Below are 13,238 nucleotides of genomic sequence, written 5' to 3'. Positions count from 1 at the left end.
ATTACAGAGATATGGAGTGGTGTTGGGGCTGGAAGGGGTTACAGAGATAGGGAGGGGGTGTAGGGGATGGAGGAGGTTGAGAGATAGGGATGGGGTGTAGGGGCTGGAGGGGATTACAGAGATAGGGAGAGATGTAGGGGCTGTTGGATGGTACAGAAATAGGGAGGTGGAGTAGGAGATGGAGTAGGTTACAGAGATAGGGAGGGGGTATAGGGGCTGGAGGGTGTTACGGAGATAGGAAGGAGGTGTAGGGGCTGGAGGGTGTTAAAGAGATAGGGAAGGGTGTAGGGGCTGGAGGAAGTTACAGAGATAAGGAGTGTAGTGGTTGTAGGGTGTGACAGACAGGGAGGGGATATAGGGTCTGGAGAGTGTTACAGAGATAGTGAGGGGGTGTAGAGGCTGGAGGGGGTTACAGAGATAGGGAGGGATGTAGGGACTTTTGGATGGTACAGAAATAGGGAGGTGGAGTAGGGGATGGAGAGGTTACAGAGATAGGGAGGGGTATAGGGGCTGGAGGATGTTACAGCGATAGGGAGGGGGTGTAGGGGCTGGAAGGGGCTACAGAGATAGGGAGGGGTGTAGGGGCTGGAGGAGCTTACAGAGATAGGGTGGGGTATAGGAGCTGGAGGATGTTACAGCGATAGAGAGGGGGTGTAGTGGCTGGAGGGGGCTACAGAGATAGGGAGGGGGTGTAGGGACTGGAAGGGATTACAGAGATAGGTTGGGGGTGTAGGGGCTGGAGTGGGTTGCAGAGATAGGGAGAGGGTATAGGTGCTGGAGGGGTTTACAGAGATAGGGAGGGGTCTAGGGGCTGGAACGAGTTAGAGAGAGGCGTCTAGGGACTGGAGTGGGTTACAGAGATAGTGAGGGAGGTATGGACTGGAGGGGGTTACAGAGATGGGGGGAGTATCGGGGCTGGTGGAGGTTACAGAGATAGGGAGGGGCTGGAGGAGGTGACAGAGAGAGGGAGGGGGTATAGGGGCTGAAGGAAGTTACAGTGATAGGGAGGGGGTGTAGGGCTGGAGGGGGTTACAGAGATAGGGAGGGGGTGTCGGGCTCGAGGAGGTTACAGAGATAGAGAGGCGGTGTTGGGGCTGGAGGGGGTTACAGAGATAGGGAGGGGGTGTAGGGCTGGAGGGGGTTACAGAGATAGGGAAGGGGTGTAGGGGCTGGAGGAGCTTACAGAGATAGGGTGGGGTGTCGGGGCTGGAGGATGTTACAGCGATAGGGAGGGGGTGTAGGGGCTGGAGGATGTTACAGAGATGGGGGTGTAGGAGCTGGAAGGGATTACAAAGATAGGGAGGGGGTGTCGGGCTCAAGGAGGTTACAGAGATAGGGAGGGGTAGTAGGGGCTGGAGGGGGTTACAGAGATAGGGAGGGGGTGTAGGGCTGGAGGGGGTTACAGAGATAGGGAAGGGGGTGTAGGGGCTGGAGGGGGTTATAGAGATAGGGAGGGGGTGTAGGGGCTGGAGGGGGTTACAGTGATAGGGAGGGGGTGTATGGGATGGATGGGATTACAGAGATAGGTTGGTGGTGGAGGGGGTTACCGAGATAGGGAGGGGTGTAGGGGCTGGAACGGGTGAGAGAGAGGGGTCTAGGAACTGGAGTGGGTTACAGAGATGTGGAGCGAGGTAAGGACTGGAGGGGGTTACAGAGATAGGGAGGGGTATCGGGTATGGAGGAGGTTATAGAGATAGGGAGGGAGTGTAGAGGCTGGAGTGGTGTACAGAGATAGGGAGGGGGTGTAGAGGCTTGAGGGGAATACAGAGATGGGGAGAGGGTATGGGGATGGAGGGGTTTACAGACTTAGGGAGAGGGTGTAGGGGCTCGAGGGGTTACAGAGTTCGGGAGGAGGGTAGGGCCTGCAGGGGGTAACAGAGATAGGGAGGGGTGTATGGGCTGGAGGGGGTTAAGTGAGAGGGTGAGGGTATAGGTGCTGGCAGAGGTTACAGAGATACATAGGGGGTGTAGGGGCTGGAGTGGATTACAGAGATAGGGAGGGTGTGTAGGGGCTGGAGTGGATTACAGAGATAGGGAGTGGTGTTGGGGCTGGAGTGGGTTACAGAGATAGAGAGGGTTTTATGGGCTGGAGAGGGTGACAGAGATTGGGAGGGGTGTAGGGGCTGGAGGGAGTTACAGAGATAGTGAGGGATGTAGGGGCTGTTGGACGGTACAGAAATAGGGAGGTGGAGTAGGGGATAGAGGGGGTTACAGAGATAGTGAGGGGTATAGGGGATGGAGGGGGTTACAGAGATAGGGAGGAACTATAGAGGCTGGAGTGGATTACCGAGATAGGGAGGTGGTGTAGGGGCGGGAGGTGGTTATAGAGATAGGGAGGGGTGTAGGGGCTGGAACGGTTAGAGAAAGAAGGGTCGAGGGACTGGAGTGGGTTATAGAGATAGTGAGGGAGGTAGGGACTGGAGGGGGTTACAGAGATAGGGAGGCGGAATTGGGGCTGGAGGAGGTTACAGAGATAGGGAGGGGCTGGAGGAGGTTACAGAGAGAGGGAGGGGGTCTAGGGCTGGAGGGGGTTACAGAGATAGGGAGGGGTGTAGGGGCTGGAGGAGCTTACAGAGATAGGGTGGGGTGTAGGGACTGGAGGAGCTCACAGAGATAGGGTGGGGTGTAGGGCTGGAGGATGTTATAGCGATAGGGAGGGGGTGTAGGGGCTGGAGGGGATTACAGAGATAGGGAGGGGGTGTAGGGGCTGGAGGATGTTACAACAATAGGGAGGGGGTGTAGGGGCTGGAAAGGGCTACAGAGATAAGGAGTGGGTGTCGGGCTCGAGGAGGTTACAGAGATAGTTTGGTAGTGTAGGGGATGGAGGGGGTTACAACGATAGGGAGGGGTGTAGGTGTTGGAGGGGGTTATAGAGATAGGGAGGGGGTGCATGGGATGGAGGCGTTACAGAAATTGGGAGGTATGTTGGGACTGGAGGGGGTTACAGTGATAGACAGGGGTCTAGGGACTGGAGGGGGTTACAGAGACAGGGAGGGGGTGTAGGAGCAGGAGGGGGTTACAGTGATAGGGGTCTAGGGACTGCAGGGGTTACAAAGATATGGAGGGAGGTAAGGACTGGAGGGGGTTACAGAGATAGGGAGGGGGTATTGGGGCTGGAGGAGGTTACAGAGATAGAGAGGGGGTGTAGTGCTGGAGGGGGTTACAGAGATAGGGTGGGGTGTATGGGCTGGAGGAGGTTACAGAGATAGGTAGGGAGTGTAGGTGCTGGAGAGGGTCACAGAGGCAGGAAGGGGGTGTAGTGGCTGGAGGAGGTTACAGCGATAGTGAGCGTTGTAGGGGATGGAGGGGGTTACAGAGATAGGGAGGGGGTGTAGGGTCTGGAGGGGCTTACAGAAATAGGGAGGGGTATAGGGGCTGGAGGGGTTTACAGAGAAAGAGAGGAGGTGTAGAGACTGGAGGGGGTTACAAAAATTGGGAAGGGGTGTAGGTGCTGGAGGAGGTTACAGAGATGGGGCGGGTGTGTAGGGGCTGGAGAGAGTTACAGAGATAGGGAGGAGGTGTAGGGGTTGGAGGGGGTTACAGAGATAGGGAGGGGGTATAGGGGCTGGAGGGGGATTAGGGGCTGGAGGGGTTACAGAGATAGAGAGGGGGTGTAGGGGCTGGAGGGTATTACAGAGATAGAGAGGGGCATAGGGGCTGGAGGGGTTTACAGAGATAGGGAGGTCGTGTAGAGACTGGAGGGGGTTACAAAAATTGGGAAGGGGTGTAGGTGCTGGAGGAGGTTACAGTGATAGGGAGGGATGTAGTGGATAGATGGGGTTACAGAGATAGGGAGTGGGTGTAGGGGCTGGAGGGGGTACAGCGTTAGGGAGGGGTGTCCGGGATGGATCGAGTTACAGAGATCAGGAGGTGGTGTAGGGTCCAGAGGGGTTTACAGAGATAGGGAGTGGGTGTAGGCCTCATCACAGAGATAGAGAAGGGGTGTAGGGGATGGAGCGGATTACAGATAGAGGGCAAAGTGTAGGGACAGGAGGGGGTTACAGAGACAGGGAGCGGCTGGAGGAGGTTACAGAGATAGGGAGGGGGTATTGGGGCTGGAAGTGGTTACAGAGCTAGGGAAAGATGTAGGGGCTGGAGGGGTTACAGAGATAGGGAGGGGGTGTAGGGGCTGGAGGGGGTTACAGAGATAGGGAGGGGGTGTAGTGGCTGGACGGGTTTACAGAGATGGAGAGGGTGTGTAGGGGCTGGTACGGGTTACAGATGTAGGGAAGGGTATAGGGGCTGGATAGGCATACCGAGATATGCGGGGGTTGGTTCTGGAGGGGGTTACAGAGATAGGGAGGGGGTGTAGGGGCTGGACGGGTTTACAGAGATGGGGAGGGGGTTTAGGGGCTGGAGGGGTTTACAGAGAATGGGTGGGGGTGTAGAGGCTGGAGGGGTTTACAGAGAATGGGTAGGGGTGTAGGGACTGGAGGGGGTTATAGAGATAGGGAGGGGGTGTAGGGGCTGGAGGAGGTTACAGGGATGGGGAGTGTGTTGGGGCTTGAGGAGGTTGCAGGGATAGGGAGGGGGTGTAGGTGCTGGAGGAGGTTACAGGCAAAGGGAAGGGGTGTAGGGGCTGGAGGGTGTTACAGAGATCGGTAGGGGGTGTAGGGGCTGGAGGGGGTTACCGAGATGGGGGGTTTTTAGGGGCTGGAGGGGGTTACAGAGGTAGGGAGGTGGTGTAGGGACTGGAGGAGATTACAGAGATAGGGAGGGATGTTGGGACTGGAGAGGGTTACAGAGATCGGGAGGGGCTGGAGGAGATAACAGAGATAGGGAGCGGGTGTCAGGGCTGGAGTGGTTACAGAGATAGGGAGGGGTGCAGGGGCTGGAGGTGGTTACAGAGATAGGGAGGGGCTGGAGGGGGTTACAGGGATAGGGAGGGGGTGTAGGGGCTGCAGGGGTTACAGAGTGAGGGAGTGGGTGTAGGGGCTGGAGGAGGTTACAGTGATAGGGTGGGGTGTAGGGGATGGAGGGGGTTACAGGGATAGGGAAGGGGTGTAGGGGCTGGAGGGGTTACACAGTTAGGGACGGGGTGTAGGGGATGGAGAGGGTTGCAAAGATAGGGAAGGGGTGTAGGGGCTGGAGGACGTTACAGTAATAGGGAGGAGTATAGGGGATGGAGGGGGTTAAAGAGATAGGGGAGGGTATAGGGGCTGGAGGGGATTACAGAGATAGGGAGGGGTATAAGGGCTGGAAGGGTTTACAGAGGTAGGGAGGGGGTGTAGAGACTGGAGGGGGTTACAAAAATTGGGAAGGGGTATATGTGCAGAAGGAGGTTACAATGATAGGGAGGGGTGTAGTGGATGGATGGGGTTACAGAGATAGGGAGTGGGTTTAGGGGCTGGAGGGGGTACAGCGTTAGGGAGGGGTGACGGGGATGGAGGGAATTACAGAGATAGGAAGGTGGTTTAGGGTCCGGAGGGGGTTACAGAGATAGGGAGGGGGTGTAGGGGCAGGAGGGGCTTACAGAGATTGGGAGGGATGTAGGGGCTGGATATGGATACAGAGATAGGGAAGTGTTAAGGGGCTGGATGGGGTTACATAAATAGGGAGGGGGTATAGGGGCTGGAGGGGTTACAGAGATAGGGAGGGGTGTAGGGGCTAGAGGGGGTTACAGAGATGGGGGGGTGTCTAGGGGCTGCAGGGGATTACAGAGGTAGGGAGGTGGTGTCAGGGCTGGAGGAGGTTACAGAGATAGGGAGGGGGTGTCAGGGCTGGAGCTGGTTACAGAGATAGGGAGGGGTGTAGGGGCTGGAGGTGATTACAGAGATAGGGAGGTGGTGTAGCGGCTGGAGTGGGTTACAAGGTTAGGGAGGGGCTGTAGGGACTGGAGGGGGTTATAGTGATAGGGAGGGGTGTAGGGGATGGAGGGGGTTACAGAGATAGGGAAGGGTGTAGGGACTGCAGGGAGTTACAGAAATAGGGAGGGGTATAGGGACTGGAGGGGTTTACAGAGGTAAGGAGGTGGTGTAGAGACTGGAGGGGTTTACAAAAATTGGGAAGGGGTGTAGGCACTGGAGGAGGCTATGCTGATAGGGGCTGGAGGGGGTTACAGAGATAGGGAGGGGGTGTAGGGGCTGGAGGAGGTTACAGAGATAGGGAGGATGTGTAAGGGCTGTAGGGGTTACAGAGAAAGGGAGGGGGTATCGGGGCTGGAGGGGGTTACAGAGATAGGGAGGGGGTGTAGTGGCTGGATAGGTTTACAGAGATGGGGAGGGTGTGTAGGAGCTGGTAGGGGTTACAGATGTAGGGAAGGGTATTGGAGTTGGATAGCGTTACAAAGATATAAGACCATAAGACATAGGAGTGGAAGTAAGGCCATTCGGCCCATCGAGGCCACTCCGCCATTCAATCATGGCTGATGGGCATTTCAACTCCACTTACCAGCATTTTCCCTGTCGCCCTTAATTCCTTGTGACATCAAAAATTTATCAATCTCTGCCTTGAAGACATTCAGCATCCCGGCATCCACTGCACTCTGCGGCAATGAATTCCACAGGTCCACCACTCTCTGGCTGAAGAAATGTTCTGAATATCCCCCCTCTAATTCCAAGGCTGTGTCCACGGGTCCTAGTCTCCTCACCTAACAGAAACAATTTCCTAGCGTCCACCCTCTCCAAGCCATTATTATCATGTAAGTTTCTGTTAGATCTCCCCTTAATCTTCTAAACTCCAATGAATACAATCCCAGGATCCTCAGCCGTTCCTCGTATGTTAGACCTACCATTCCAGGGATCATCCGTGTGAATCTCCGCTGGACACGCTCCAGTGCCAGTATGTCCCTCCTGAGGTGTGGGGACCAAAACTGGACACAGTACTCCAAATGGGGCCTAACCAGAGCTTTGTAAAGTCTCAGTAGCACAACGGTGCTTTTATATTCCAACCCTCTTGAGATAAATGACAACATTGCATTCGCTTTCTTAATCACGGACTCAACCTGCATGTTTACCTTTAGAGAATCCTCAACTAGCACTCCCAGAACCCTCTGTACTTTGGCTTTATGAATTTTCTCACCGTTTAGAAAGTAGTCCATGCTTGTATTCTTTTTTCCAAAGTGCAAGACCTCAGATTTGCTCACATTGCATTCCATCAGCCATTTCCTGGACCACTCTTCCAAACTGTCTAGATCCTTCTGCAGCCTCCCCACTTCCTCAGTACTACCTGCCTGTCCACCTAACTTCGTATCATCGTCAAACTTCACTAGAATTCCCCCAGTCCCTTCATTCAAATCATTAATATATAATGTGAACAGCTGCAGCCCCAACACTGAACCCTGCGGGACACCGCTTGTCACCGACTGCCATTCCGAAAAAGAACCTTTTATCCCAATTCTCTGCCTTCTGTCAGACAGCCAATCCTCAATCCATACCAATAGCTCACCTCGAACACCATGGGCCCTCACCTTGCTCAGCAACCTCTCGTGTGGCACCTTATCAAAGGCCTTTTGGAAGTCTAGATAGACCACATCCACTGGGTTTCCCCGGTCTAACCTACTTGTCACCTCTTCAAAGAACTCCAACAGGTTTGTCAGGCACGACCTCCCCTTACTAAATCCATATTGACTTGTTCTAATCCGACCTGCTCTTTCAAGAATTTAGAAACCTCATCCTTAATGATGGATTCTAGAATTTTACCAACAACCGAGGTTAGGCTAATTGGCCTATAATTTTCCATCTTTTGTCTTAATCCTTTCTTGAACAAGGGGGTTACAACAGTGATCTTCCAATAATCCAGGATTTTCCCTGAATCCAGTGACTTTTGAAAGATCCCAACCAAAGCCTCCGCTATTTCCTCAGCCACCTCCCTCAGACCTCTAGGATGTAACCCATCAGGGCCAGGAGATTTATCAATTTTAAGACCTTTTAGCTTTTCTAGCATTTTCTCTTTTGTCATGGCAACTATACTCAACTCAGCCCCCTGACTCCCTTTAATTGTTGGGATATTACTCATGTCTTCCACTGTGAAGACTGACGCAAAGTACTTATTAAGTTCTCCTGCTATTTCCCTATCTCCCATCACTAGGCTTCCAGCATCAGTTTGAAGTGGCCCAATGTCTACTTTTGCCTGTCGTTTGTTTCTTATGTATTGAAAGAAACTTTTACTATCATTTCTAATATCACTGGCTAGCCTAACATCATATTTGATCCTCTCCTTCCCTATTTCTCTCTTTGTTATCCTCTGTTTGTTTTTGTAGCCTTCCCAATCTTCTGATTTCCCAGTGCTCTTGGCCACTTTATAGGATCTCTCTTTTTCTTTGATAGATTTCCTGACTTCCTTTGTCAGCCATGGCTGTCTAATCCCTCCCCAGATAATCTTTCTCTTCTTGGGGATGAACCTCTGTACAGTGTCCTCAATTTTACCCACAAACTCCTGCCATTTTTGCTCTACTGTCTTCCCTGCTAGGCTCTGCTTCCAGTCTATTTTCGTCAGTTCCTCTCTCATGCCCTCATAATTACCTTTATTTAACTGTAACACCATTACATCCGATTTTGCCTTCTCTCTTTCAAACTGCAGACTGAACTCTACCATATTATGATCACTGCTTCCTCAGGGTTCCCTTACTTTAAGATTTTTTATAAAGTCTGGTTCATTACATAGCACTAGGTCCAGAATAGCCTGCTCCCTTGTGGGCTCCATGAAAAGCTGTTCAAAAAAGCCATCCTGGAAACATTCCATGAATTCCCTTTCTTTGGATCCACTGGCAACATTATTTACCCAGTCCACCTGCATATTGAAGTCTCCCATGAGCACCGTGACCTTGCCTTTCTGACATGCCTTCTCTATTTCCCGGTACATGTTGACCACTGTTAGGAGGTCTGTACATAACTCCCACTATGGTTTTTATGCCTTTGTGGTTCCTCAATTCCACCCACACAGACTCCACATCATCCAACGCTATGGCATTCAATGCCATAGATTTAATTTTGTTCTTAACTAACAAGGCAACCCCGCCCCCTCTGCCCACCTCCCTGTCTTTTCGATAAGTTGAAAACCCTTGGATGTTTAACTGCCAGTCCTGACCCCCTGTAACCACGTCTCTGTGATGCCTACCACATCATAATCAATCACGATGATCTGTGCCATTAGTTCATCTGTTTTGTTACTAATGCTTCCAGCATTCAGGTAAAGTGCCTTAATGTTAACTTTCTTATCATTAGAGATATTGGAAGTCATAAGATGTCCTAAGTTATCCTTCCTTTTTGCTGCATTCCCAGTCTGTCTCAAGTTTAAATCTGCCTGCACATATGTTATCCTGCCGCTTATCTTTCCATTTAACTCCATAATCCCTGTCGCTTTCACTTTCCCTTCCCCGCAACTCAGAAGTTTAAAGTCCTACTCAGGGGGTTGGGTCTGGAGGGGGTTACAGAGATAGGGAGGAGGTGGAGCGGCTGGATGGGGTTGATAGAGATAGGGAGGGTGTGTGGGGTCTGGGGGGGGGGTTACAGAGAGAGGGAGGGGCTGGAGGGGGTTACAGAGATAGGGAGAGGGTGTAGGGGCTGGAGGGGGTTACAGAGTTAGGGAGGGGTTGTTGGGGCTGGAGGGGGTTACAGAGAGAGGGAGGGGTTGTCGGGGCTGGAGGGGGTTACAGAGATAGGGAGGGGTTGTCGGGGCTGGAGAGGGTTACAGAGATAGGGAGGGGTTGTCGGAGCTGGAGGGGGTTACAGAGATAGGGAGAGGGTGTAGGGGCTGGAAGGGGTTACAGAGAGTAGGGAGGGGTTGTCGGGGCAGGAGGGGGTTACAGAGATAGGGAGGGAATGTAGGGGCTGGAGGGGATTACAGAGAGAGAGAGAGGGGGTTTCGGAGCTGGAGGGAGTTACCAAGAAAGGGAGGGGTGTAGGGCCTGGAGGGGGTTACAGAGATAGAGAGGTGGTGTAGGGGCTGGAGGGGGTTACAGAGATAGGGAGATGGTTTAGGGGCTGGAGGGGGTTACAGAGATAGGGAGGGGTGTAGGGGATGGAGGGTGTTACAGAGATAGGGAGGGTGTGTGGGGATGGATGGGGTATCAGAGTGAGGGATGGGTGTAGGGGCTGGAGGAGGCTAGAGAGAGAGGGCGGGGTTTAGGGGCTAGAGGGTGTTACAGAGATAGGAAGGGAGTGTAGGGGCTGGAGGTGGTTACAAATATCGGGAGGGGTATAGGGCCTGGAGGGGATTACAGAGATCGGGAGGGGTGTAGGGGCTGGAGGGGATTACCGAGATAGGGAGGGGTGTAGGGCCTGGAGGGGGTTACAGAGATAGGGAGGGGTATACGGGCTGGAGGGGATTACCAAGATAGGGAGGGGTGTAGGGCCTGGAGGGGGTTACAGAGAGGGAGGGGCTAGTAGGTGCTCGAGGAGGTTACAGTGATAGGGAGGGGTGTAGGGGATGGAGGGTATTACAGAGATAGGGAGGGTGTGTAGGGGATGGATGGGGTATCAAAGTGAAGGAGGGGTGTAGTGGTTGGAAGGTGTTACAGAGATTGGGATGGGGTGTTAGGGCTGGAGGCGGTTACAGAGATAGGGAAGGGGTTTTGGGACTGGAGGGGGTTACAGAGATAGGGAGGGTTTGTAGGGAATGCAGGGGGTTTTAGAGTTAGAGAGGGGGGTAGGGTATGGAGGGTGTACAGAGATAGGGAGGGGGTGTAGGCGATGGTGGAGGTTACAGAGATAGGGAGAGGGTGTAGGGGCTGGAGGGGATTACAGAGATAGGGAGGAGATGTAGGGGTTTATAGAGATAGGGAGGGGGTATAGGGGCTGGAGGGAGTTACAGAGATAGGGAGGGGGTGTAGGGGCTGCAGGAGGATACACAGATAGAGAGGTGGTGTAGGGGCTGGAGGGGATTACAGAGATAGGGAGGTGATGTAGGGGTTGGAGGGGTTTACAGAGATAGGGAGGGAGTGTAGGGGTTGGAGGGGTTTATAGAGATAGGGAGGGGGTGTAGGGGCTGCAGGAGGATACACAGATAGGGAGGTGGTGTAGGGGCTGGGCGGCAGGCAAGTGAAGTGTGACATTGCTGGGAGACATGACTCATCTTCGATATTTAATAATATTTTCTTGTTAAAATTCACTTCCTTTCTCCGTCCTCATCTCGTGAAGGGTCGAATGTGGAACGAGTCCCGGCAGCTTCAATTGTCGGAACGTGCCCTGTCATATCAAACCAGAAGGGTATAAGAAATATTGATGTTCAGGTAGTTGCTGGACAACTGCTGACAATCCTGGGTGTTTCGGGACAATGTGACCATCCTCGGAGGATGTGAGGAGATTGAGCAGAATCTCTCAGCGATGAGGGTCTTTCAGTTCATCTGGAGAGACTGGGAGAAGCTGGGTTTGTCTCCCTGGGAGCAGAGCCAGTTTACCGGGAAATATTGAATCAAGACTTTCAAAAGCACCACAAGATTTCCAGACTGGGGTAAAGAACTTTGTCAGCATGGGTTGTTGGCATTTGGCCACAGTAACGTCCTGACCGATTTGAATTTGGTTGAATTGATTCCAAAGAGGAGAAAGTGAGGTCTGCAGATGCTGGAGATCAAAGTTGAAACTTTATTGCTGGAACAGCACAGCAGATCAGGCAGCATCTAGGGAACAGAAGATTCGACGTTTCGGGCACATGCCCTTCTTCAGGAATCGATTCATTGATTCCAAACTCAGCTCAGCGTGAGGTCCTGTCAGTCCTGTCAGAGTGAGGAGCTGACAATCTCACTCCCCAGTCATGAGCCAGTCGTGGTCCTGACTCCAGTCGAAAATTCCAGCTCCTTGTGGAATTTAGGGGGAAAATAGGCTGTTAAAAATGTCATTTTGAGAAGTTAATGTTTATGAGTCTCTCAGGTTAATGGTGCTGGGGAACAATACCAAAAGGATAAACACCTGCCTGCCTTCCGTCTTTGTTGTACGTATTGTTTTGTTTCCGGGACCCACCCAGCGCTGAGCCGATTCGGGGATTTCCAAAGCTGATATACTTAGTTTCACTTTCACCAGTTCCTGAGTTTGAAATGCGCAGGGAGGTCGGAGATGGGAAGCTGTAAGATTAAAACTTTATATTGCTTCTGCGATCCTTCGTAATCTCAAAATACTCTTATATTTTAAAACAAGTAATTTATTATCTTTGCTTCCTGTCTCAGCTTATTCGAAGAAAGATGCTGTTCACACCCCAATTATCGACCAGCGGTGAGTGGCCTTGATCAGGAAGTGAGCTCTAGGACTAGTCACCGTGAGACAGAACCCTTTACTTCACCATGAGATCTCACTCTTCCCCTTCTTTCTGGGTTTGGCAGGAATCTGGAGTCGCTGAGGAGCTACCTGCGCTCGTACAACCCTCCCAGAGAATGTGTGGGGGGTTATTTCAACATCTTGCTGTTTGGAATGGTGGGAGCTGGTAAATCATCCACCATTAACACATTCTTCTCCGCTCTGCACCCAGAAGGAAGGATGCTGAGCATTGTCCCAAGTGGGAACGACGATCAATCACTAACACCCGAGGTACACTCCCTTTTTTTTGGTTAAAGCACATTTCTTTGTGTGTTTTCTGTCCAGATTGAAACTGATTGGTGGGGTCAGGGGTGGGGAGATTGTGCAGTATGGAGACTTACAACATTAAAGATAAAGGAGACGGTAGGATTACTGGTTACTGATGGAGGTCAAGATTAGAGTGGTGCTGGAAAAGCACAGCAGGTCAGGCAGCATCCAAGGAGTAGGAAAATCGACGTTTCGGGCAAAAGCCCTTCATCAGGAATGGAGGCAGGAAGCTTTCGGGATGGAGAGATAAATGGGATGGGGGTGGGGCTGGGGAGAAGGTAGCAAAAACTACACTAGGTGAATGGGGGTGGGGATGGAGGTGATAGGTCAGAGAGGAGGGTGGAGTGGATAGGTGGAAAAGGAGATAGGTAGGTAGGACAAGTCATGGTGACAGTGCTGAGCTGGAAGTTTGGAACTAGGGTGAGGTGAGGGAAGGGGAAATGTGGAAACTGGTGAAGTCCACATTGATGCCCTGGGGTTGAAGTGTTCCGAGGCGGAAGATGAGGCGTTCTTCCTCCAAGCGTCTGGTGGTGAGGGAGCAGCGGTGAAGGAGGCCCAGGACCTCCATGTCCTCGGCAGAGTGGGAGGGGGAGTTGAAATGTTGGGCCACAGGGCGGTGGGGTTGATTGGTGCAGGTGTCCCAGAGATGTTCCCTAAAGTGCTCTGCTAGGAGGCGTCCAGTCTCTCCAATGTACAGGAGACCGTATTGGGAGCAACAGGTACAAAAAATGACATGGGTGAAAC

General features: G+C 52.5%; 1 protein-coding gene across 1 annotated transcript in view; it reads left to right on the top strand.

The window, feature by feature from the left end:
- The first annotated feature begins 11,929 nt into the window (after window positions 1-11,929).
- Window positions 11,930-13,238, top strand: part of LOC148139368 (interferon-induced protein 44-like) — a 36,777-nt gene continuing 35,468 nt past the window's right edge. Inside the window, exons 1-3 of the mRNA XM_087980734.1 lie at window positions 11,930-12,000; window positions 12,101-12,146; window positions 12,254-12,458. Coding sequence (XP_087836860.1) covers window positions 11,991-12,000; window positions 12,101-12,146; window positions 12,254-12,458 — 261 coding nt within the window. The 5' untranslated portion in view covers window positions 11,930-11,990. The remainder of the gene's footprint in view (window positions 12,001-12,100; window positions 12,147-12,253; window positions 12,459-13,238) is intronic.

The sequence above is a fragment of the Chiloscyllium plagiosum genome, unplaced genomic scaffold, assembly GCF_037043375.1.
Source record: "Chiloscyllium plagiosum isolate Xiang-an unplaced genomic scaffold, Cpla_swu_hap1 HiC_scaffold_38, whole genome shotgun sequence".
NCBI lineage: Eukaryota > Metazoa > Chordata > Chondrichthyes > Orectolobiformes > Hemiscylliidae > Chiloscyllium > Chiloscyllium plagiosum.
Note: the sequence above shows the minus strand (reverse complement) of the source record. Positions and strands in the feature narration are given on the sequence as shown.